We start from the raw sequence: 23766 nt of genomic DNA on the forward strand, positions 1-23766 counted from the left end.
ACCGAGCTGCAGGAGGAGGCCGGAGGAGCCTTTCTCGGGAGGCCGTCATCACGAAGGGGAATTCCGCCTCCGAGGCCGCTCCGGACACGGACAGTCCGGGCCCCTCGTCTGGCGCGTCCTGGCGAGCTTGGCCGGGCTCGCGGGTCGGCGCGGGGCGTGGGGAGCAGAGCATTCTGCAGCCTGGCCCCCGCACGCCCACGAGACCCTGTCGTGGGCGGGATTATTCCTTCTCTTTATTTTCTTTCTCCTCTCCCACCCCCTCGATTGGATCAGAGCTCCCGGCTCCACATCCCAGCAGGTGGCGCTCCAACTCCAAATGTGATCACTCGCAGCCAGATCCCACCCCAAAGCCAGCAGTTGGTAGAGGGAAGGGTGGGGTGGCCCAAAGGCCTCCTCAGTCTCCCACTACTCGCTTAATCCCTCTCTACTCAGTCCCCTCGTTTCCAAAAGGGGCGGGGCCAGCCCACAGCCCGGGACACAGCAGGAGCTTACTATTCGCTTTTCTGCCATGATCTCCCAGCTCTGGATCTGTCAGACTAGGAAGCCATGTGGCCACCCAATGGGGGAGGCCCCCCCCACTGCCGGACAGTGACTGCCCAGAGTCCAGACCCGGGTGACGAGCAGAAGGCCGCCACCCTGGGACTCAGCCTCCGTTTTGGGACAATCCTTCGGCCTCTACCTCCCCAGATTGTACTGTGGCCGGTGAGCCAGTGAGTGGGAGGCACCCTGCGGCCGCCTGCTTCTCTGGTGCCAGCGCTCCTCCCCTCCCCCCCAGCACACCTTGCCTCCCCACCGCTCCAGGGACTGAGGGCTGAGCCCCTGAATCAGCCGCCCAGCCCCGGGTATCAGTTCCCAGCTGGGGTCGGGGCTTGTGAGTTGAGACGTTGGACAGAAACGTGAGTCGAGGACCAGAGCCGGCCGTTGGCATCCGTCGCGTGTGCGGGCACCGTGCCCGCCAGCTGGATCCAGGGGCCCGGGGGACGGGGACTGCCCCAAGGCCGGCGGGGGCTGCTGCAACCTGCCCGGGAGGACGGCAGGGGAGGGGCCGTCATCTGGGCCCACAGTAACCCAAGGTCAAGCCTGAAGCCTGATGGGAGGAGAAAGGGAGGAAAAGGGGGAAGAGGGGGGGAAAGGGGGGAAGAAGAGGGGAAGGTCCCTGCCCTAGGGAGCCTCCAGTCCGGCAGGGAGGGAGAGCTAGGAGATAGATAAGGAGATACACTTAGAGATACATTGTAGCAACAAGGATCCAATGTTGGAATATTAGAGCTACAAAGTAACTACAAGCTGACCGGGAGGCCTTCTAAGAGACAGGGAATCCTGGGGGTCTTAACTCTTCTTCGACCCTAGGGGAGCCCGCGGCGGGAGTCCGCCCTCAGGGGGAGGAGAGAGGATTTACTGGCGGGAGATAAGGACACACACCGGAGATAACAGAGTAACCACAATGTTAGAGATCCGTTGTAACTCCAAAGCGAGGGATACAATGTGTCTACGAGGTGCCGGGGAGGCCTTCTCCAGCCCGCAGATCCCGGGGAAGCGTGCGGCTCGAGCCCGGCCGCGGGGAGCCCCAGCCCCCGCACGTGGAGGACAGCGCGGGCAGCGCCCTCAGACTCCGCCTCTCCCCCGCTAAATCCCGCCCCGTGTGGCTCTGGGCCCCGCCCCTTCGCTGGCCTGCGCCTGCGCCTTTGCTTCTCCCCGGGAAACGGGAAGTGAAAGAGCAAAGAGTCTGGAGCCTGAGGGGGAAATTGGGCGGGGCCGGGGCGGGGCCAGTGAGCCGAGCTCGGGTGTGCGCGTGCGCGTGCGCTCGGCCAGTCCTGGCGGCGAGCGCAGACCCCGAGAGTGCGGGAGCGCGGGCGCGGTCCCGAGTCAGGTGAGACGGAGGGGTGTGGGGGGGGGCTCCTAGGAAGAGTTGTGTCTGGGGCCCCCGGGGACGTAGCGTCGCGTGCCAAGGGCCGGCGAGCACTCCCGGGGGGCCTCGAGGGGGAGGGGGGCCCGGAGGTCCGTGCGCCGCTGACCGCCTCACTGTCCCCACCTGCCAGATGGGGCGGGGCGGGCGGGAGCGCACGTGGGCTTGGGGGTCCCCTCAGGCGCTGCCCGCTGCCCACGGGTCTCAGGGGCTCTGCCCTCTCCCCACGTGCCCCGGGCAACTTGAGCAGGTCTCCGCCTCGGACCCCTGGCTCCCTCCTCCGCCCTGGGGCGTCGCCCCCTGCACCCGCCGCCCCCCCACCTATTCGGCAGGTCGTCCCGGTGTGCAGGGGGCAGCTCTCGGTGCGGCTTCGCCCCCAAGCTGGCAAGCGAGGGGCTGGGGCGTGTGACCTCTGACCCCCGACAGCCGACTCTGGGGGTTTCTCTGAGGGAGGAGGGGCCGCGGGTCCCGCCGGGTAGAGATGAGTGTGGAGTGAGGAGGAGGGGCAGAGCTGCGGGGATGCCCCCACACCCAGGGAGGAAAAGGAGGAGGAGGGGGGCAGAGCTGTGGGGTTGTCCCCCCTCCCTCCGCAGGGAGGAAGAGGAGCAGAGGGAGGAACAATTTAGCCAGGAGTGAGGAGAGAGGGGGATAATTGGCAGTTCCGCTAGAGAAGTGAAGCCTTTTGGGGGGAGGCAGGATTGTCCACAGTGGAAGGCAGCGAGCCTTTCAGGGGCCCACCACTGATTGGCCGGGCGCCCGGCAGCCTCCCCCCTCCCCGACCCTGGTACCAGGCTCAGTGTGCTCAGAACGCCCGAGCTCGCTTGATCTGCCAGCCTGAGCCACCCCTGGAACCGGACGCCCCCCCCCAACTTCAGCCACAGCACCAGGTTTCTAAAAGGGCGACCTTGCCGGCTGCTGGCCCCCTCTGCCAGGCCGCTTGAAAGCGGGCATTCAAAACCCGCAACCTTTTCGGGTCGGATCCCTGTCCTTTTTTAAAAGAACCAGTCAGACAGAGTAGAGGATCCTTGCTCAGTCCAGTGGCAGAGCTGGGGTTCCAGGCCCGGGTCACTCAGGCTGCCCCAGATCGCCCTGGGGCTTTGCGGGCCACCTCCTGTGCCACAGCAGGCCGGGAGCCCCCTGAGGAGAAAGAGTGGCCCTTTTTTCCCCCAATTTCTTTTTTTATTATGAATGAAATCATCAGCATGCATAAACCTCATAACTGCAGAAAATTTTGGAGTATTATGAACAAACCCATGAATTTCTGGACCATTTCAAAGGGAATATTAAAGTTTAACGAGATAGTAACAAAATTGCCAGTTTGTATCCCCTCCTGCCTTCCTTTTTTTGTTTGTTTTATTTTGTTTGTCTCCCCTCCTGAATTCCTTTTTTTGTTTTATTTTGTATCTCCTCCTGATTTCCTTTTTTTGTTTGTTTTATTTTGTTTCCCCTCCTGAATTCCTTTTTTTTTTGTTTGTTTTATTTTGTATCTCCTCCTGAATTCCTTTTTTTTGTTGTTGTTTTGTTTGTATCCCCTCCTGGATTCCTTTTTTTGTTTAATTTTGTTTATTCCTGTTCATATTTTATGGATTTGGCAGCAGTTTCTGTAGTTTGTACCTCAGGCCAGGCTTTGTGCTCAGGAGCTGGGCCTCCCAGCAGGTGGGCACATACACAAACATCCTTTCTAGAAGCTTCTTTTGTAGTGGGGCCGATAACAAATCCCCAGAGATGAAGTAAGCAGTAGGAAAGTAGGTGCGAGTCATTTCTGGGGGGCCCGAGGACCCTGGAGACCCAGGGGTGAGGGGGATGATCTTGCTTCATCTCTGCCTTGAAGGAAGCGAGGGGAAACGGGGAGGGAATCCTTTCAGCCTGGGGACGGCTGGGACCCTGCCATCCGATGGCCTCCGGACAGCCCTCGGCACAGACTAAAATCCTTGGGCTCAGCTCTCTAGGAAGCTGTGAGTTGTGTGAGAGGCCAAAGGGGACAGAAGGAGAGGGAGGTGCCACGGGCAGAGAATAAAAACAAGCCAGTCCGCTTGACGCGAAGGATATGGCACAAGCCCCCAGAAGATCCTGGGCATGGGGGACCCTGCAGGAGAACGGGAAACAGAGGCTGCCTTTGAAGTCCAAGGGCCTCCCAGAGTGGAGGGAGCTGACCCATAATCTGGCGGCGATCACAAGTTACTGGACGTGATGGGGACCAGCTTACGGCTCTCGCATGTTAAAAGCCACCACGGGCGCGGCTCTGCCAGATGCCGTGTCCCGCTCATTTTTGTACCCGTCGTGTTCTCTGGACTTAGTGGGTTCGTGATTTCCTGAATCCTAGCTTTCCTAAGCCAGATCTCCTTCCTGAATTAGTGGTCTCTGCCCGCGGCCTCCCCACGTCCCCAGTCCGGGAGCCGTAGTGGTGTCCGAATCCCCCCCGCCCACGGCGGGCGGTGGCCGTGCCACGTCCTTTTTGTACCCGCTGCCGACGCCGGTGCGGGCAGACAGGATCTTGGCGTCCTCGTGGAAGGCTTTGGTTGTTCGCAATAGAAAGCCTGGCATTCAAGGCTTTGCACAGGGGTCTGTGGGCCCACCCAAGCTGTCTGTCCTTCTGCTTGCCTTTTTGTCCCTCCTTCCTCACCTTTGGCCGTGCCGTGACCCTCCTGGGTCCCTCTTGTCCTCAGGCCCCCGTCACATCCTCCTCCACAAGCACCTTTTGGGTCCCTTAAGAATCTTAATGAAGAATGAATTGTTTATCACGGACTTGCAACGCCCGTAGGAGCGGTCTGGGAGCCGAGAAACCCGGGACGAGCCGGACGGCGGCGTCCTCGGTCAGCCCCCCCGCAGCCTCCCGTCGGCGACTGCTCTGTGGAGGCCTCCGAGGAGGCCCAGAGTCCAGGCGAGGGGGAAATGGTCGCTCTGTCAGACCCTGACGGGCCCGCGGCTGCCGGGAAGCTGGGCTCCCTCCTCCGTGCATGGCCTTCGTGGCCTCTGGAGCCCCTCGCAGCCCCGCAGCTTTTAGTCTCATCCTTTACAAAGCGCTGAAAGGGGCCGAGCTCAGGTCCCTTCTAGCTTAGAAGGGTTCCCGGCTCTCCTGGGGCCGCCTTTGTGAGCTAACGGGGCCGTCCGTGGGGCTCCGGCGCCGATCCGGGGGCCTCCAGCCCCCTGTTTTCACAGATGAGGAAACGGAGCTGAGACCTGGGGCGAGGGTTCGCCGCGGCCAGGCTAGCGTGAGGCAGATTTGGCCCCTCAAGCTTAGGGAGTCGGGCTGGACCGTGTGCGTGGCTCTCCCGGGGCGGTGCGCTCTGGCTCCCCAGTCGTGCGGGCCGGGGGGAAGTTGGCAAGAATCCCACGGGGCCCGGCTTTGGCTTAGAAGGCCTCCGAGGAGTCAGCCTCAGCCCAGGCGCCCACGATGGGGCTCCACGATGGGTTCCAGGCCCTTCTGCACTGCTGGGGTTGGGGGGGGGAGGCTGGGCAAGCCAGGGCATCCGCTCCAGCCCAGTTCTTCCTGTTTCAGATGGGTGGTCTTCCCCTCCCCCCCGAGGTTATTGGAGAAAAGCACCCATAAATGTCAACTCCCGCTGGAGAAGGGCATTCTGGGGAGCAGGCCATTGTCTCGGAGCAGGGGGTTGGGCTTCTGGTTCTGGGCCCCGAAGGGATTTAGAGTGGCTGTCGGGAGGGATTCCTGGACCGTGAAAACTGGCCCAAGAGCCTCCTCTCCCTGCAGAGCGTCGGGGCCGGGGAGGGCGACACGGGGGCTTCCCTCCCAATATAAACCTCAAGGCTCCCTAGAGATGTCAGCGGTTCAGCACTGTCCCTCTTAGCATCTCCGGGGGACGTTTTGTGAAACGTTTCTGCCCCTGCTGGGCAGGGAGGGAGCAGGTCGGCCCTGGAGATGGGGGGGGGGGGAGGGGAGAGGAGGGGAGGTCCTGGCCCCTGCCTGTCTCCTGGCCAGGGTCGCCCTGGGATTTAGACAGGGAGCCCGTCTGAGGTGTGGCCGTCTCGGGGGCCTCCCTCCCAGGGGCCAGCCCCGGCGTTGGGCGGGGGAGGGGGGGAGGAGGGGGCCCAGGGAGTCGGTCAGGCCCCAGTGGCTCCTGGCTTCCTTTTGTCCCAGGGAGGCCCAGGCCAGCTCAGCTCATTCCTGACCAGTGATGAGAGCTGAAAGGCCTTCTGTTCTCCCGGGAACGGGACCAAAGCTGGGCCTGGTGCTGGGGCTCACTGCGCCCAGGGAGGCAGAAGGGCTGACCTGAGAAGGGCCGGGGGCCATGGGACAGACTGAGGGGGGGGGTCATAGGACAGACTGAGGGGGGAGGGGTCATGGGACAGACCTGGGGGCCATGGGACAGACCGAGGGGGGGGGGGGGTCATGGGACAGACCGAGGGGGGGAGGGGTCATGGGACAGTGCAATGGGATAGACCAGGGGGTCATGGTCACGGGACAGGCAGCATCAGGGCTGCTTCCGAAAGGGTCTCCTCCCCTTGGGCTCCCCGCTCACCACACACCCAATAATGCCCCAAGTTCTTCCCTCCCGGGCCTCCTCCCCAGCTTCTCCCGCAGCTCTTGCTTTTCCCTCCATCTCCTTGCCTCCTCCCTCTCCCAGGGGGATCCCAGCCAGGAGCATCCCCAGCCTCCTCCTCTCCTGCCCTTTGGGGGCCGCCTGAAAGAGCGTCAGCGACCGTTTCCCCTCGTCCCCCTCGTTCGAAGAGGCCCCAAGAGCTGGAAGCTTCCCTTGAGCCCGGCCTCCGGGGGTGCCCTGAGGGAGGGCCGACCCCCCCATTCTCCCCCAAGTAAAACAGGCCCCCTGATCTGTCACAGGGAGCATCCCTCTTCTTCCCCCCCTCCACTTCCTGGGGCAGGGGGTGGGGGAATGGGGGGCACGGTCTCTAGCTCAGTTTATACCCGAGGTCCCTTAGCTGGGGGGCTGGGACCCCGTTTTACATTATTCTGCTGATCGCGTCTCCGTGGCCAGTCTCAGGGGAAGCCCGCAGACCTTTGCTTTAAAAGCCTGGCTTTGAGGAGGGGCCACGGGGCCCTGATTTGTCCCAGGCCCCGGTCAGGAGCCGCTGGCCTGGGTGGGGAGGGGGTGCTCGGGGCCCAGACGGAGGCCGCTGTCACCGGGATCCCAGAGTTCCTGGCAGGGGGAGAAGGGCCCGGGCCACTCAGAGAAGGGCTGCCAAGGCCAAACCGAGCGGGGATTGTGGCTGGAGGCCGGAGGGAGCCGAGGCAGTTTGTGGAGTGTGCTGTGGCAGCTGGAGGGGGCGGGTCTGCACCGCCATTGGGGGGCATCGGAGGAGGGGCTGGGGAGGGGGCGTTATTTCCCTGCACCACGTGCTTGATGACCTGGGTGACCCCGAGCAGCCCCGGCTGATCTCCCCTCGGCCTTCTGATTGGCCGCAGGCCCACGTGCCGGAAGCCTCAGATCTCCAGAAAGGGGCCTTCCAGCCCGCCTTAGCGACGCTCCCTCGGGAGCGGCCCCGACCTTGGGGGATCCCGATTCTGTTTCCCCCCTCTGTGCCATGCGGGCATCCCTGGGCAGTCAGTGCCAGGCTGTGCCCAGGAAGGAAGGTCCTGGGATAGGATCCCGGGAGCACGTGCAGCACAGAGTGAAGGCGGGAAAGAGACCCGGGAGGGTCCTGGGGGAGAGTCCCCTGGCGCCCAGCGCGCCCGGGGAGGGACGTGGCGTCCGGGTCCCCGCGTTCAGGAGGAAGTGCTGGGGCCGAGGGGGCAGATCGCGGGGGGACGTGCAGGAAGTGATGCTGCCGGACCCCATCGGGAAGTTCTTGTGAGTGCCTACTATGTGCCAGGACTGCCCTCCAGAGGAGTTGGCAAACAACAGGTTGTTTGTTCTGGGCCGCCCGGGGTTGGTTCTTGGGCTGAGACTGGCAGAAAGGGATTCTGAAAGGCAAAAAGGAGGAGTTGTAGAGCACCTTCAGAAAGCTGGGGCAACCCTGCAGGGTTCTGGGGCAGCACCCTGGGCAGTAAAACGTATCGAGGACCTACTACGCGCGGGCCACACTGCCGAGTGATCCCAGGTGGCGTGGACGCCCTGGGGCGAGCCGGCCCCCGATGCCGGCAGGGGTAGAGGATCGGGGGGCCCGGGACACCGGGCCTCGGCAGTGAGGACCTGCTCTGTGCCGGCCACGATGCCGAGTGAGCCAGGGTGGCGTGGACGCGCTCTGCCGACGTGGTGGGAGCCGGCGCCGGTGTGTCTCTGGGGAAGGGTCGGTGTGGGGGGCTGGCAGCGGGCGGCCCCCCGGGCCCTCCTGCTTCGGGCACTTCCCGCGAGGAGAGCCGGGAGCCCCCCTCCCCGTGCCTGACGGGCCCTCCTCGTTTCTCCCCAGAGAGAGGAGCCCCCGAGGAGCGATGCTCGCGCCATGACCTCGGCCGCTCCGAAGGAAGGGGGGCCGACGGCCCCCGACGCCGAGGCCGCCCAGAGCTTCTTGGACGCCTTCCTGCAGGAGTTCCCGGGCCCTTTGCCCCCGGAGGCGGCGCTGCCCTGGAAGGTGCCAGCGGCGCCCCTGAGCCAGGAGGAGGTGGAGGGCGAGCTGAGCGAGCTGGCGCTGGGCCTCCTCAGCAGCAGGTAGGGCCCGGCCGCCTCCTTCCCCGGCCTGCGGCACTCGGGCAGCGTCCGGACGGAGACCGCGGCCCCTCGGAGGGGAGGGTCGGGGGGGGGCCGCCTCTGTGGGCCCCCCCCCCGGGCAGTGGGGCCGGAGAAGCTTTTCCCCTCGCCCTCGGGGGCCGCTGGGAGAGGGGGGAGGCCGTCCCAGGGGGCTGCGTGACCCTCCCTGGGGGCTGCGTGACCCTCCCCGGGGGCTGCGTGACCCTCCCTGGGGCTGCTTCCTCTCCAGCTCCTGCTGCCTGTTTCCTGCCTGGCCGGCTCCCAGCTGCCCACCCGCCCGTGGAAGCCCCGGGCCCTTCTCTGGCAGGATGTGGGGGTGGGGCCCGAGGAAGCGGGAAGCGGGTGGCCCTCCGCCAGCTATTGTCTGGGCCTTCAAAACAGGACGCTGCCCGCGGGAGCCCCTGCGGTCACCGGGGCCTGCGGGAACGGCCCAGGCGGTCCAGAGGCGCCCCCTCCCTCCCCCGCTGCCCAGAGCGCGTGCCCCCGGGGGGCATCATCCCCCGGCCTTGGACCCCGTCCCCGACCCCCCAGAGCCTCCCGCTGCCCAGCTCTGCCCTCGGGGCGTCAGCAGGGGGAGGGCGGGCGGAGAACTGAGCCTCCTTTCTCTGTCCCCGGCCCAGCACCGCCGGCTCTCCCGGTCGCCCTCCTGCCCCAGAAACGTCAATGGCCTCCTCTGTCTCCTCCCCCCCCCAGCTGGCCCGGGACGGTCACTCCCTCCCCACCCCCCTCCCTCCCTGCCTGGAGCCACTCGCGGTTCTGGGGAGAGACGGGGATTCTGGGTAATGGAATCATTTTGTCATTGACGCCCAAGGGGGTCAGAGGCCCCGGGGGGGGGGGCTCCCCCTTCTGTGCTCTTGGGAGAGCGGGGACCCCGGGGAGGGCGGCGATTGGCTCACGACTAACGAACCGCAGAAGGAGCGATTCGCTGAGAGGCCGGGGCGGCCGATCCTTGGTCAGGTCGGGCTCGGGGGCAGCGTCCGTACCCCCGCCTGACAAAGTGAATGGGGCTTCCCCTCCCCCCATCACGTCTCCTGCCCCCCCCAGGACCGCGCCACTGCCCCTGGCCTGCTCCCTCACCCGCGAGGCCGTGGCCCAGCTCACGCAGGAGGAGCTGGCTGTGTTCAGGCGCCTGCCCAGCCAGGAGAAGGTGGAGCAGCAGGAGGAGGAGGAGGAGGAGGAGGAGGAGGAGGTCTGCGGCCCCTGTGAGTATCTTGGATCCGGCCTCGGGGCAGGTTATTGCAGGGAGAGTGGGGGGGGAGGGGGCTCCCAGCTGGAGGGCTTGGCTTCTCCCCACCTTCTGCAGCTCCGCCCAGGGGGGCTCCCTCGCGCCCCCCACAGCACCTCCCGGCCTCCCCTTGGTCAGCCCGGCTCCACAGCCCGGCCGGCGCCGGCTCCCTCGGCCCCCGCGTGTCCCCCATGAGCCGCCCGCCACCCGCTGGCTTAAGAAGTCTCGGTTCCGAGGGCGGGTCCCCGCCCCCCTCCCCCAGGCCTGCTCCCCGCCCGTGGCCCATGTTCTCTCCGGCCCCGAGGGCACGGGCCGCCTGGTGGCTGTGAGAGCAGCTGGCGCGCAGTAGGGGCTTCGGGAAGCCTCGGGGAGCCGCCCGCTTGAGACAGTGCGAGGGACGGCGGAGCTGGGCACAAGCTGGAGGAGAGACTGAGCGCCCGGAGGGCCTTGAGTCCCGCTCCGGGGATGCTTGGGCAGATGGGAAGGGGCTCGGCTGGGTCACACCTCGGCGGGGCCCCTCCTCGCAGAGCCTCTGCTTTGTCCTGGGCCCCCCAGAGGAAGTCTGCCCAAATGGCCAGAGGCTCCTCAGCGCCCATCTCCCTGCCAGCTGTGCCCATCTATGCCCATTTCCCTGCCAGCAGTGTCCATCTCTTATGCCAGCTGTGCCCGTCTCCCTGCCAAGAGTATCCATCTCCTATGCCAGCTGTGCCCATCTCCCTTCCAGCTGTGCCTGTCTCCCTGCCAACCGTGTCCATCTCCCTGCCAACCGTGTCCATCTCCTGTGCCAGCTGTGCCCATCTCTCTGCCAGCTGTGCCCATCTCCCTGCCACCTGTGTCCATCTCCCTGCCAACAGTGTCCATCTCCTGTGCCAGCTGTGTCCATCTCCCTGCCAAGTGTCCATCTCCTGTGCCAGCTGTGCCCATCTCCTTGCCAGCTGTGTCCATCTCCTGTGCCAGCTGTGCCCATCTCTCTGCCAGTTGTGTCTATCTCCTATGCCAGCTGTGCCCATCTCCCTGCCAGTTGCTTGCATAGTTGAATTGCTTCCTCTTCCTCCTTGACAATTCCAGGGCCCTTCCCCGTTCTCTTGGGCTGGCACCCCGAGGCCCTTGCGCCCCTCGGGCACCCTTCCAGAGGATCGAGCCCACCGATGCCCAGAGCCTCCTCTTGTCTTTGGGGCCCTGGAAGGTGGGAGATGGCCCCGGGGGGCTGCTCCTTCCCATCCCAGAGTGCTCTAGGGGTGTTGGGCCCACCCAGGTGCTGCATAAAAAAGGGCGGCACCCGCTAATTGCTCGCCATTGGCCACAGGGCAGAGGAAGGGCGCCTCCCTCTGGGGGCCTCAGAACCTCCAGGTCAGAGCTGGAAGAACCCAGCAGAGGCGGCTGGAGGGATCTGGGAGGTCCGAGACCCCGGCTTCTGCATTTTGGAAAGAGGAACCCGTGGGGGGGAGGGGAAGCGTCGTTCTCTCCACCCTGTGCCCGCGGAGGCAGCGCGGTCTTTGTTCTGCTCCTGCTCCTCTCCCCGGCTGCCCCCGCGACCTTCTCCGGCCTCTCTTCACCCTCTGCAGGCCTAGTTAGAGCGCATTTATTAGACGCCTGCTGCATGCCGGGGTCTGGAGATCTCGGGAGCAAAGGGCCAGGGCCGGGGGCAGGTCCCAGAGACCGGGAGGAGGAGGAGGAGCTTGCTTTTGTTTGTTTGCTGTGGCAGTTGGGGTTAAGTGACTTGCCCAGGGTCAGGCAGCCAAGGAGTGTTCAGTGTCTGAGGGCAGATTTGAACCCAGCTCCTCCTGACTTCAGGGCAGCTGCTCCAGCCCCTGCACCTCCTGCTGCTCCCCCATTCCCCGGCTCGGCCCCCAGCGGCCCCCGGCGCCGCCCGGGAAGGCCCGAGCTTGCCCGAGGAGGGAATCCTGTGGGGCCCTTGGCCGGGCCGCCCGAGCCCTCGTCACCTTGCTGGCTTTTTCCTTCTTTTATTTCCCAAATACACGCAAAGGGGGTTTGCGGCGCTCGCCCTCGCAAAAGCTGGGCTTCCAGATGTCCTCCCCTCCTCCCCTCCCCCACCCAGCCCGTGTCCCGCGCAGGGTAAACCTGGGCAGCTCTTCCGAAGGGGCTTCCTTATTCTCCTGCTGCCCGAGAAAAAACGGGAAAGAAAACGAAATGCAGACGAACGCGAGGAGTGAGAACGCCCTTGTGCCCCTCGGGCCCCTCGGCTCTCTCTGGCTGCCAGTGGCTCCGTCACACGACCATTGGAACAGCCTCGATCCCCTCCTGGTTGGCGGGAGCCGCGTCCCTCAGAATCCCTCAGCGCGCGATCTTGCTGTTGCCGGGGCAGTGACCGGCCCTGCTCGCCTCCCTCGGCCTCGGCTCCTGGCGGCTCTCCAGGCTTTCTGACGTGGGACTTTTCCATCCTTGATGGCGGTCTCCTCTGCGCTCCCGCCGTGCCCCAGGCCTGGGCTTCCTCCCTTTCGGGGGGGTGGGGGGAGGGGGGTGGAACAGGCCTGGAAGCCAAAGTGGGACCGGCCCGGTCTTGAGCTGCGGCTCTGACTCCTGCTCTCCCAGCCGGTGACGCCCCCGCCCCTCCCCAGACCTCGGTTTCCTTGTGTGTCAGAGGGTCCCTTCCGGTCCCCTGTGACCTCTGAACCCTGGGACCCTTTCTGCGGGCGGAGCTCGGCGCAGAGCGCCTCTGCTGGTCACGCTCCGCCTCCCCCCACTCCCGCTAGTCAGGTGCCCACTCCCCGCTGGATTTTCTGCTTCTTGGTGCGAGGATGGAGCCCTCGGGGAGCCTCAGCCTGGTGCTCTGCCCACGTTAGGCGTAGAACGTTCCTTGGGACAGCCCCAGGATTTCCTTGGAAATGGGATTAAGCGGGGAAGGAAAATCTGAGCCATAGAACCTGAAAGTCGGGGCTGACCTTTGAGATCGTCCAGTCTGAGGAAAAGAAACAGGAAGCCCGCAGCTCTGGGCTGATGGGCACGAGACCGTGCCCAGGGCAGACTTTTCCCTGCTTCCCAAACTGAGTGGGCAGAGCCCGGGGCTCCCGCCTTGAGGGCCCGCCGGGCTCCCACTTCTGGGCTCCCACTTCTGGGCTCCCGCCTCGAGAGCCCACCGGGCTCCTGCTTCTGGGCTCCCACTTCTGGGCTCCTGCCTCGAGGGCCCGCCGGGCTCCTGCTTCTGGGCTCCCACCTGGGCTCCCGCTTCTGGGCTCCCACCTCGAGGGCCCGCCTGGGCTCCCGCTTCTGGGCTCCCGCCTTGAGGGCCTGCCGGGCTCCGGGCCTTCGTGGGCTCGCCTCTCAGGTGGAGCTGGGGACGGGGCCCACGGTGCCGTTCCCCCAGGCCCAGGGGCCCCGGGCCGTGACCTTCCCTTGTCTCCTCCGCCAGTGCTGGATGCAGAGAGCCTGCAGCGATGCTTCTTCAACAAGCTTTGGGAGGTTTGCAGCCGGAGGCAGAAGCAGATGCCGGCCCCTTCCGCGTGCCCTCCTTGTCCCCGGCTGACCTCCGTCCACGCCATCCGAAACACCCGCCGCAAGATGGAGGACCGGCACGTGGTGCTTCCCGCCTTCAACCAGCTCTTTGGTTTCAGTGTAAGCATCTTGGATGCAGCTCCCTTCGTGCCCCTAAGCCCTGAGGGGGGTGGGGGAGGCGCAGCGGAGGCAGGGGACCTTTCTTTGCCCAGTTAAGGCCGGCTCTGCCCACCGAGAAGTTTTGTTGGGTAAACTGAGCCGTGGGGGCGATTGGAGTGGAGAACGGGGGATGTGCCCAGGAAGCCCGAGACCATAGACCGGAAGCAGAGCCTTTGGGGGGGGGCAGCGAGGTCCCCCTCTGAGCCGCGTCTGCGCTGACTTTCTGCAGGATCCCGTGATGGGAATTGGGCTTGGGGACCACTGGGCGGACGCCGTTCAGTCAGACAGTTTGGGGATCGGGGATCGCGGCGGTCTTGCTTAACTCTTTATCAAGGTGCTTCGTACAAGTCATTTCCATCGGGCTGACTTTTCCCGGCCCCGTTTGGGGTCCTTTGCCAAGACATGGCACAGTCGGCCACTTCCTTCTCCGGTTCGTTTTATACGTGAAGAAACGGAGGCAGATGGAGGAGAGAGACTTGCCCAGGATCGCACAGTCAGTGCCCGAGGCCAGATTTGCTCGGGAGATGAGTCTTCTTGACTCCAGAGCCAGTGCCGTATCCCCTGCATCGCCTCGCTGCTCTGGAAAGGGCGCTTGGCTCTAATGTCGTCCTCTGTCCTCCCCATAAAATAGCAGAGTGAGAAAGGGCCTGGGAGGCGGGCCCTGGGTGCTGGGATGGAGGCTCTCTCTCGGAGGCCCCTCCCGTTCAGTGTGGAGAAAATGAGGCTGGGGAGATTTTGGCCGTAGGCAGGTTGCAGGGGAGCGAGGGATGCATCGTTCCTGGGCCAGAACGGGGCCCTCCTGACTCCTGCGCTTCTTTCTGGCTGATCCAGCGTTCGCCTCTGATGTCCAAGTAGCGGCCAGCATGTCCCCTGAGGGATGGAGGCTGCCCCAAAGGGGCCTTTCCAAAACCAGGGCCGGGAGGGAGGAAGAAAGCGCTGCCATCGGGGGGGTTCGCCTCGCGGACCTCCGAGTCCTTCCTCGTGCACGATCCTGGGGCGAGGCTTGGTTCTTGCTGCCAGTCACGGACTGGGGGCTTTTAGACCTGGAAGGAAGCTTAGGGCCAGACTCGTGCACGGAGGAGGAAGTCGGGACCCCAACGCCAGCCCCGCTTCAGAGCTGGAAGTTTGAGAGAAGGGCCCGCCTCCTCTCCCGGAGTTCCCGGCTAAGGCAGCTTTTTGCTGGCCCGCATTGGAAGGTTAGGGGAGAACAGCTGAATTGCCGAGGACAGGTAGTGGGCTCGAGGAGGGCCCCGGAGTGGCCCGAGAGTGAGCGTCCGGGCCCTCGGGCTCCCCCTTCCGTGCCGAACGCGGCCCGTGGCCGCCGGCAAGGAGCGCTGACGGGTGAGACTGGGAAGGGGCCGCTCGGCAGATCTTTGCCTGTGGTCTCTTTCCCCAGGACCAGGTGGATCGGGCCTACTTTGCCGTCTTTGATGGTCACGGAGGAGTCGATGCCGCCAGCTACGCTGCAGTCCACTTGCACGTCAACGTGGCCCGGCACCCGGAGGTGACCAGAGACCCCGCGGCGGCCCTGCGGGCAGCATTTAAGCAGACGGACGAGATGTTCCTGCAGAAAGCCAGGCGGGAGGTGAGAGCCGCCGGCCCGATTCCCCATAACCATCCTGGTACCGCTCTGGCAGGGGAGGACGAGCTGACGCCCGTTGATTCAGTGACAAGAAGCGGCTGGTTTGGCTCCCTTGCCATCGTAGCCACAAAGGAAGGAGAGCAGGGGATCGCTTAGCCCAGCCCGTGGGGAGGACAGGCAGGCTTTCAGGGAGGCGGCTCACTCCGGAAGGTTTGCTGGAGGGCCATGACTTCATACGGTGCCGGAGAGCCCGTGTGACGCTCTGACCCCCATCAGCCACTGCCTCTCTGCTCTTGGCAGTTCTGATACGTTCCAGGGGCAGAGAAGGTGCGGATCTGCCTCGCTGAAAGGGATCTCCTCCTCCAGGAGTGCCCCACTCCCCCGAGTCTCAGGCGTAACCCCTGATCGTCCTGTAAGGTCAGGCCTCCTTAATCCACCCAAACTTTCTCTCCGAGTAACCAGTCCTCTTAGCTGCCGGAGCCAACAACCTTTTCTCCGGCCCCCGGCCTCTCTGCAGCCTGCGACGCTGTCCGTCACTCCCTCCTCCTTGAGCCTCACTCCTCCCTAGATTTTCAAGACACCTGCTCTCCCCGCTGGCTCCTCTGCCTCTGTTGCTGGATCCTCCTCCAGGTCACACCCTCTCTGTGGGGGAGGTATCCCCCACAGATCTGTCTTGAGTCTCTTCTCTCTTCCCTCTGTACTACTTCATGGGGTGATCTCATCTGCTCCCATGGATTCAATTACCATATCTATGCTGATGACTCACATCTGCTTTTTTTACCCCAATTTCCCTGCTGATCTCCCATCTTGCATCTCTCACTGGATGTCCAGGAGACAACTTATCTCAACGTGTCCGAAGCAAAAATCCCCATTTTTCTCCTAAACTCTCCCCTTCTCCTATTTCCCTTCATTGTGGAGGACACCCCACCTCCAACCAGTACCTCAGTCACCCAAGCCTAGAAACGTCCTGGACTCCAGTCTCTCAACCCCCACTCCAAGTCCTGTCAATTTCACCCCTGCAACATCTCTTGTCCATTTCACCTTTGCAGTTTCTCATGGATTTCACTCCTCTTAAACCATCTCTTGTCCATTTCACCTCTACAGATTGCCCCCTTGCTCCTCTGACACTGCCATTCCCCTGGGGCAGGCCCTCCTCACCTCTCTCCTGGACTATTGCAGTAGCTGCCGGAAGGTCTGCTGCCCCCGTCTTCCCGCTCCAATCCATCCTCCATTCATTCACCTAAAGCATTTTCCTAAAGTGCAGGTCTGACCATGTCTCTCTCTCTGTCTGTTGTTCTCTGTCTCTCTCTGGCTCAAACTCCCATGATTCCCTAGAGTGCTGCTGCTGTTAGTCTTACCTGACAAGAAAGGAGACAGGACCAGAGAAAGAAGTGATTGACTTACTCATGCTCTTCTTGTTGGTTAGAGTTGCAAGAGAAATTGGCACTGAGGCCTTCTGGATTCCCCACCCATTGTTCTGACTGCTAGACCGCACTGTCCATATCTGACTTTGGGTCATTATAGATCTGAGCTGGTTAGGATCACTGAAAAACTTGGTGACTCTCAGGAAGGCCCACGCGCCATTAGTCTGCATCCATGGAGGCCCAGACACAGGGAAGGTCTCTGCTCAGCTCAGACTCCCTCCTGGGCCTCAGGCTTGCTTCTGGGAGCCACATTTGAGGAAGGCCATTGAGTGGAGGAAGTACAGTAGCTGTTCTCGGGGCCCTCCGTGGCCAATGTACTGAGGAGGGGCTCTCTCCAGCTGGAAAGAGGAGGAGAAAGAAGAAAATGTCCAGTTGGACTGGTTAGGTCTAGTAGGGAGCCTGGAGATGGGGGAGGGCAAGGCCGATTGAGGAGGAAGTCTGTTGGAGGACACAGGAGGGTGCCGGAGCGGCGGGGGTGGGGTGGGGTGGGGTGGGGATGGGGGGAGGTCTGCCAAAGCAAGAGGAGGAGAGCACTTCCACTTCCACTGTGAAGGACACAGTGCTGGGACTGGGCTGAGTGATGGGAGAAGATGAGGCTCTTGGGGAGAGGCCGCCACTGTTTTTGTGAATAGTCTCGGGCCGAGGGGCATGGAGATGCCATGAAGGGTCTGAAGGGGGCGGAAGAGTCTCCGCTTCCTCCCGGCCCACCTTGCACCTGGCTGGAATCACAGACATCCGGGCTCTGCGGCGCCCCAAGCCTTGACCTCCTTCCCATCCTCTCTCCCTCCTTACAGAAGCTGCACAGTGGTACCACCGGGGTCTGCGCCTTCCTTGTGGGCCGCACCATCCACGTGGCCTGGCTTGGAGACTCCCAGGTCCTGCTGGTGCAGCAGGGGCGGGCCCTGGTGCTGATGGAGCCCCACAAGCCTGAGCGCCAGGTAAGGACCTGGGGGGGTGTTCGCCCCAGGTGACGCGCCGGACCGCCAGCGGCGGGGCCGGAGTCCTCAGTTTGCTGCTCTGTAAAATGGGAATGATCACACTGGAACCATCTCACAGGTCGTGAGGAAACCCCTGGGTAAAATGATGATTGCCCTGGCCTTCCCCCGCGAAGGGTCAGCCACGCTTGTCCAGAAGGGGGGGGAGGGAGGGAGGGGCGTTAGAAGCCTTAGGGTCTTCCATGGTGTTGGGGGTTGAGAATCGGGCTCGTCACCTACGGGCAGCAGCCTTGGAGCCTCCGGCGCACAGTAGGCCCACAGAAAACTCACATAACAAATTTCAAAAGGATGAAGTCAAAGTGAAATCTTTGATCCTTAGGGCCATTAGGGGTGACTTTAGGAAAACGCTTTGGGGCAGGCCCTGGATGGGGGAGGGGGAAGACCCCGAGAAGGCCTGGGGAGGCCTAGCGGTCAGGCTCACGCGTGAGGCTGCCGTCCCTCGCTCTGCTTCTCTGGTTCTGTAACGGGAGGGGGCTCTTCGTCTTGGGGTGAGCTTCCAGCCCTCATGGCCGTTCAGGGATTTCTCCGAGGGGACCTGGAGGCCAAGGGCTTGGTCCCACAAAGCAGCCCCAGAGAGGAAGCCGGCAAGGGCTTCCTCCCGGCTGGAATCCCAGACATCCCGGCTCCCACGGCGCCGGGTTCCACACCTAGAGGGAACCACGCTTTTCTGCAGAAGGATGAGTGAGCTCCCAGTGGGTGCAGGGGTGCAAGCAGAGGGGGTGCCTCCCTGACAGAGTACCACGCTGGGCCTGCAGGGGGAGCACTGGATCTGAATCCTGGCCCCGCCATTTCCCCCGGGTGCCTCGGTTTCCTCATCTGTGCCCCGAGCTTGGAGCCGATGGCTTGGGCACACACAGTACTTCCTAGGAGATGGGGGGCGGGGATGGGGTCAGCATTTATCTAGCGCCTCGGGTGTGCAAGGCCCCAAGCAGTTCACATACGATCTCGGAGCCCTGCGAGCGCCCTGGAAGATGGGCTGTTATTACCTCTTTTTTACAAATGAGGAAACTGAGGTAGGGCCTGAGAATGAATTTGAGCTCCGGCCTTGCTGCCTCCAGGCGCCGGGCTCTGGCCGTGGGCTTCCCCCGTGGGAGGTGGCAGGTGGCAGGGCCGGCCCTGGGCAGACTCGATTGTTTTTTTCTGTGCTTTTGGGAAGCAGTGGGGTAAAGTGACTTGCTCAGGATCTCACAGTTAGGAAGCATTAAATGGCTAAGGCTGCCTTTGAACTCAGGACCTCCGGAATCCAGGTCAAGGCTCTCCAGTGCAGTGGCCCCTCGGGGACCTCCCTGCTCCAGAGCCAGGGCTCTATCTGCTGCAGCGCCCCCCAGAGGCCCCTCAGGGACCTCCCTGTTCCAGAGCCAGGGCTCTATCTGCTGCAGCGCCCCCTAGAGGCCCCTCAGGGACCTCCCTACTCTAGAGCCATCTATCTGCTGCAGCGCCCCCTAGAGGCCTGTCAGGGACCACCTTCCTCCAGAGCCATCTATCTGCTGCAGCGCCCCCTATTGATCCCTCAGGCCCAGCCGTCGACTCGGGCCTCCTGGGAGTCAGGAGACCCTGTCTGACCTCCCCGAGCTGGCAGAGTGACCTTGGCTGGGTGCCTTGACCACAAAGGACCCTCCTCGTGCTCTGCTTGATGTCAGACATTAGGGGCTGGACCGCAGCCGGAGGGGGCCCCGGGGCTCTGCCCTGCCCGAGGCCTTAGTGGGTGGGGGTGCCCCTCTGATCCCTGCCCCCTCCGGACAAGGCTGGAAGCTCCCTTGGAGCATCAGGCACTCGGCTCTGGGCCTCTGGGGGTGTCCGGGGCTGGCCGTGGGGCCACGGTCTCAACCGGGCCCTGAGCTTGGCAGGAGGGAGGGGAGGCGCTGGGCCCTCTGGCCCTGGGAGCTGAGCTCCTGGGAGGGGGCCCCGGCCCATCCCCCTCTGCTTCTCTCCTAGGACGAGAAAGAGCGCATAGAAGCTCTGGGCGGCTTCGTGTCCTACGTGGACTGCTGGCGGGTCAACGGTACCCTGGCGGTTTCCAGAGCCATCGGTAAGGAGCCTTGGGGGGGAGGGGCGGGCACCCAGGGGCCACGGGATGGCGTGGATGCCCCAAGGGCTTGGCCCGTGGCTGGCCCCTGGCCCCGCGGCTGCCCCCGGCCCCCTGCAGATGGGGACCGGCCTCCCGGGGAGACCCCCCAGACACCTCCAGTCTCTCCCCGGCCTCTCTCCGGGCCACGGCTGAGCCTCTGCAGGCGCCGGCAGAGCTGCCCGACCCCCACTGGGGGCCCCAGGTTTAGAGCGGGTGCAGGGACTCCCGTCTGACACCCCTGGACGGTGTCATCTTGCCCCCTGGAATACCTGCAGGGACAGCAGCCTCACTACCTCCCAAGACCCCATCCCCCTTTGGGACAGTCTGGGCTGTGGTGGAGCCCCCCTTCTGCTGCTCCTCCTGCCCTGGTCCTGGCCCCAGCGAGTCCTCCGTGACATCGCCCCCCTCAGCCCCCTTACTCCCGGGGCCCCTGCACATCCCCTCTCCTAGGGTGTCGTCATCGGGCCATCATCCCCCAGGGCGCTCCCAGGCGCGAGTGGCCGACCGGGGCCCCCAGATTTCAGAATCGGAGGGGGGTCAGACGGGGGAGCCGTGTGCGGGCCTTGATCTGGGGGCCCCGTGGGGGTCAGGGCCCGGGCTATGGGGTGCGGCCGGGGCAGACTGGCACGCGGCTGAGCCATCCACCGGTCCGTGCGGGGCGGGTTTGGTGACCCCCGACTTCCTGGTTCCAGGGGACGCCTTCCAGAAGCCCTACGTGTGCAGCGAGGCCGACGTGGCCTCCCACGAGCTCTCGGGCGCCGAGGACTACCTCCTCCTGGCCTGCGACGGCTTCTTCGACTCGGTCCCGCCGGAGGACGTGGCCGGCCTGGTCCGCGGCCTCTTGCTGCAGAGCCCGGGGGGCGCCCCGCGCATCGCGGAGGAGCTGGTGGCGGCCGCCCGAGAGCGCGGCTCGCGCGACAACATCACCGTCCTGGTGGTCTTCCTCAGGGACCCCCAGGAGCTCCTCGGAGACTGAGCGGCGGAGGCGGCGGGACCCGCGGGTGGGAGGCTCGGCCTCTGCCTTCTCGGGGCTCCAGAGGGGGGTCCCTGAGAGCTCCTGGGGCCGGGCACCCCTCCCCCTGCCCCGTGGCCTCCCCCTCCCCTTGCCCCTTCTCCATCCCAGGGGTTCCTTAGGAAAAGGGGGCCTGGCGCGGCCTGCTCCCTCCAGTGTTACCGACCCTTCCCGAGGTCTCAGGCCCCACCCCCTCCCCCCCAGCCATGGAAACGGCTCCCTCCCGTGCACTTAGGTCAGCGCCCCCCCAAGGTGCCAGGAGAGAGCCGGCCGGTCCCAGCCGCCAGCAGGATTACCAAAGAGCTCTGTGGGAAGCCCCGATCCCGGGCCGGGGCCAGGCCAGCTTCCGCAGACCAGACACACCAAAGACTAGGGGCTGCCCAGGGCCCGCCCGGCCTCCTCGGCCGGGGGCGGGGGAGCCCCCGCCCTGCCGGCCCCCGCCGCGACCCCTCCTGGGCAGCCTGGGTCCCCGAGTGCCAGGCCCAGCCAGGTCTCCCACCCAGAGGCAGCGCCAGCCCCTGAGTCTGACACTGGGCAGAACCATGGTGAGCAGTGTTACTTTGCAGGGTTTTTCAGGCCCCCCTTTGCCAGCCCCCAAGTGCCTTCAGCCTTCTCAGAGGGTCACCAGGCGCAGTCTAAGGTGGGAAGGGGCCGTGTCCCACCCCCAAGGGAGGGGCCACATCCACCTTTGGCAAGGACTCCAAAATGGCCCCGGACACCCGGGTGATTTTGCTGGATGAGAAGCCCCCCCCTAAATCTGGGAGACCTGACCCAGGAACCCCAGGGGCCTTTTAGAAATGGCCGGAGCAGTCAGGCCACGCTCACCCCCTCCCCCTCCTGGCTTGGCCCTCCCTCTGTGCCTTACTTTCCTGTCCTGTGAAATGGGTGGTTGGTATAGGGGGTCCCAGAAGCCACCCACTGAGCAGAGGCCTCTTGTCCCAGATCCCTCAGCAGCGGCCTTCCCACCTCCGGGGATGAACACTCCCACTCCCCTCCTCCAGAGGCTCCTCTCCTCCTCCCCGCCCCATCCCCCACCCCCCCTCCGAGGGTCTCTCCTCCAGGCCCAGGGGGCGCTCTGGCTTCCTGCCATCCCAGGATGTCCCACCGAGCTTGAGGTCACTGTGAAGACTGGGGGGGGGGGGGGGGGGCGCCAGACTGGGCCGGGCCTCCAAGGACAGTCTCCAGCTCTCTTGGAGGAAGCCCCGGGCACAGGACGGGAAGCCCTGGCGGGGATGTCGGGCCCAGTGGACGACCCCCGGCTTCTCCACAAGCAGGAGCTCCTCCCTCCGTGCCCCCTTCAGCGGGTGGGGGCCATGAAGACGCTGGAAGGGAGCCCCCTCCTCCCCCAGCCTTGGGCAGAGGGGCTGCGCTGGGCCCTAAACAAGGCGGGAACAACTGATGAGCCCGGCCTGGGGAGGGAGGCCTACGGGGCCTGGCCGCACTGAGCTTGGCCGCCACGGGTCTCTGGGCCTCCAGACAGCCATGGACCTCTGGGCCGCGGACATCCCCCCCCCCCCATCCCTGGGCCTCCGGCAGGTTCACAGCTGCTTCCTCCCCCACACCCGGACTGTGCTCCCTCCCTGCTCGGAGGGAAAGGAGAGGATCTTGATCCCCCATTTCCCCGGGGGGGGAGGGGGGGGAGGGTGCTGGGACAGCCCCGGGGCCTCAGCCTCCGCCCCGTGACAAGGTTGTGGGGAAAGCCCCTTCCTGACCACAGCGCCCTCCCCGGTGCCCAGCGGGCCGTGGCGCCCCCTCTCGGTTCTCCCCAGCCTCAGATGTGAGGCTCTGGGGCGTCCTCTGTGCCGCTGCTGCCACGAGGGCCCCCAGCCCTCGGACAGGACGGCTCTGCGCAGAGGGGGACAGTCCAGTGTTATTAGCGTCCATTTTTACAATGGAGGAGGCCGGGAGCCCGAGCCGCACGTGGGGGCCCCTCCCCCGCTGCAGCTCGTCCCGGGCCTTTCCTGGGGGAGGGGGAGACGCGGCACCGGGGCCTGCTCAGCTGGGCTGCTGCTGCCCGCGAGACCCCCCTTCCTCGCCCTCTCCCGAGAAGGAGCCGGGGCTAGCTCAGGAAGTGCCCTCCTGGGCACGGTGCCCGGAGCTGCAGAGAGCCCCTCTGCCTTCGCTGACCCCCCCCCCATCCGCGTCCGTTAGAGTTCCCCCGTCTTGGGGCATCGCCCCCTCATCCATTAGTGTGAGATTTGGGGGGCTGCCCGCTGGGCTCGGGATTGGGGCCCTCGGCCCGGGTCCTGCGGGCTGGAGTTGGGGGAGGGGAAGAGCCGAAGGTGGCTCTGGACAAGGAGGAGGGAGAGGCCGGGGGGAGGGAGGGGGCCTCGGGATGCGCTCCCAGGAGCCTGCGCCGGCCTCGAACGCCGCTCTCTGGCGGCCTCATTTGGCATTCCTGTGGCGGGCGGGCGCTTCCTGCCTCGGGTCCGGCCCAGCTGTGCCCGCGAGGGGGGGCGGGGAGGGCAGAGCCGCGGTCCCGGCAGACTACACTGGGGGCATTGTGCCCGGCCCCGGCGGGGAGGGGGCCCCACGGCTGGCGCGGGCAGGAAGGCCGGGGGCCCTCGCAGGCCTCCAAGGGCTGCCCCGGAGGATTGGACCGCAGGGAAAGGGGGGGCGGGGGCGGGACAGGCCGAGCCACTGGGAGCGGGCGGGAGCTGGGGGGCCCCGCCGCTGGGGGCTCCTGGGAGGCGCCGGGGCTGGCTCAGTGGCCAGGACCTCCCCCCGTCCCCGCCCCACCCCCCTTATCCCTTGAGTCAGTATTTGGTGGGGCGGGGGGCCAGCTCTCCCTTGCTCGCGGCCCCTCCCCCTCGGGCCCGTTTCCTGGTTAGGCGGGAGGGGCCGTCCCGCTTGTCAGTCAGTATTCTTTGCCCATAAATCCCCCTTTCTCCCGGGCGCCGCCTGCAGCGACTCTATTTATTGGCTAACGCCGCTTTGCATATATTTGCATATATGGGGCGGGGCTGTTCTCGGCGGGGAGGCTCCGGCTTCTGAGATGCTGCTTTGTTCGGAAGGAGCTTTTCCCGCGAGGCCGCCCCGTCCCGAGTGGGGACCGCCCCGTCCCGAGTGGGGACCGCCCCGTCCCGAGTGGGAGGCTCCTTCGCCCTTTTCCGGAGGAGGGGAGACACCGGCCCGGGAGAGCTCTCGGGGCGGGCTCCCGCGGCAGCTGCAGAAGCAGCTCCGCCCCCCCTCCCCCCCGCCGTGCGCGTGCACACAACCTCCACACGCAGGCACCCCGCGGGCGCCTCCTTGGGAGGGCGTTGTCTAGGCCCGAGGGAAGGGGGAGGTGCCTCGGCCACCTGGAGTACTCTGGCGCAAGTATTAATAAACAGGAGTATCAGTA

General features: G+C 65.1%; 1 protein-coding gene across 1 annotated transcript; it reads left to right on the forward strand.

The window, feature by feature from the left end:
- Positions 1-1764: 1764 nt before the first annotated feature.
- Positions 1765-23766, forward strand: PPM1F (protein phosphatase, Mg2+/Mn2+ dependent 1F). Its single transcript, XM_051973285.1, has 8 exons — positions 1765-1867; positions 8228-8466; positions 9550-9707; positions 13101-13303; positions 14739-14927; positions 17143-17286; positions 19279-19372; positions 20104-23766. Exons 2-8 carry the CDS (start codon positions 8261-8263, stop codon positions 20385-20387), a joined length of 1278 nt encoding a protein of 425 aa, XP_051829245.1. The 5' UTR covers positions 1765-1867; positions 8228-8260; the 3' UTR covers positions 20388-23766.

The sequence above is a fragment of the Antechinus flavipes genome, chromosome 1 (assembly GCF_016432865.1).
Source record: "Antechinus flavipes isolate AdamAnt ecotype Samford, QLD, Australia chromosome 1, AdamAnt_v2, whole genome shotgun sequence".
NCBI classification, from domain to species: domain Eukaryota; kingdom Metazoa; phylum Chordata; class Mammalia; order Dasyuromorphia; family Dasyuridae; genus Antechinus; species Antechinus flavipes.

What these genes read in the sequence shown, in the direction of transcription:
- PPM1F (XM_051973285.1), top strand. Translation starts at nt 8,261, where the DNA reads ATGACCTCGGCCGCTCCGAAGGAAGGGGGGCCGACGGCCCCCGACGCC. An exon ending in GGAGGAGGTCTGCGGCCCCT is followed by an intron (nt 9,708 to 13,100) that starts GTGAGTATCTTG and finishes CTCCTCCGCCAG; the next exon opens with TGCTGGATGCAGAGAGCCTG. An exon ending in TGCAGAAAGCCAGGCGGGAG is followed by an intron (nt 14,928 to 17,142) that starts GTGAGAGCCGCC and finishes CCCTCCTTACAG; the next exon opens with AAGCTGCACAGTGGTACCAC.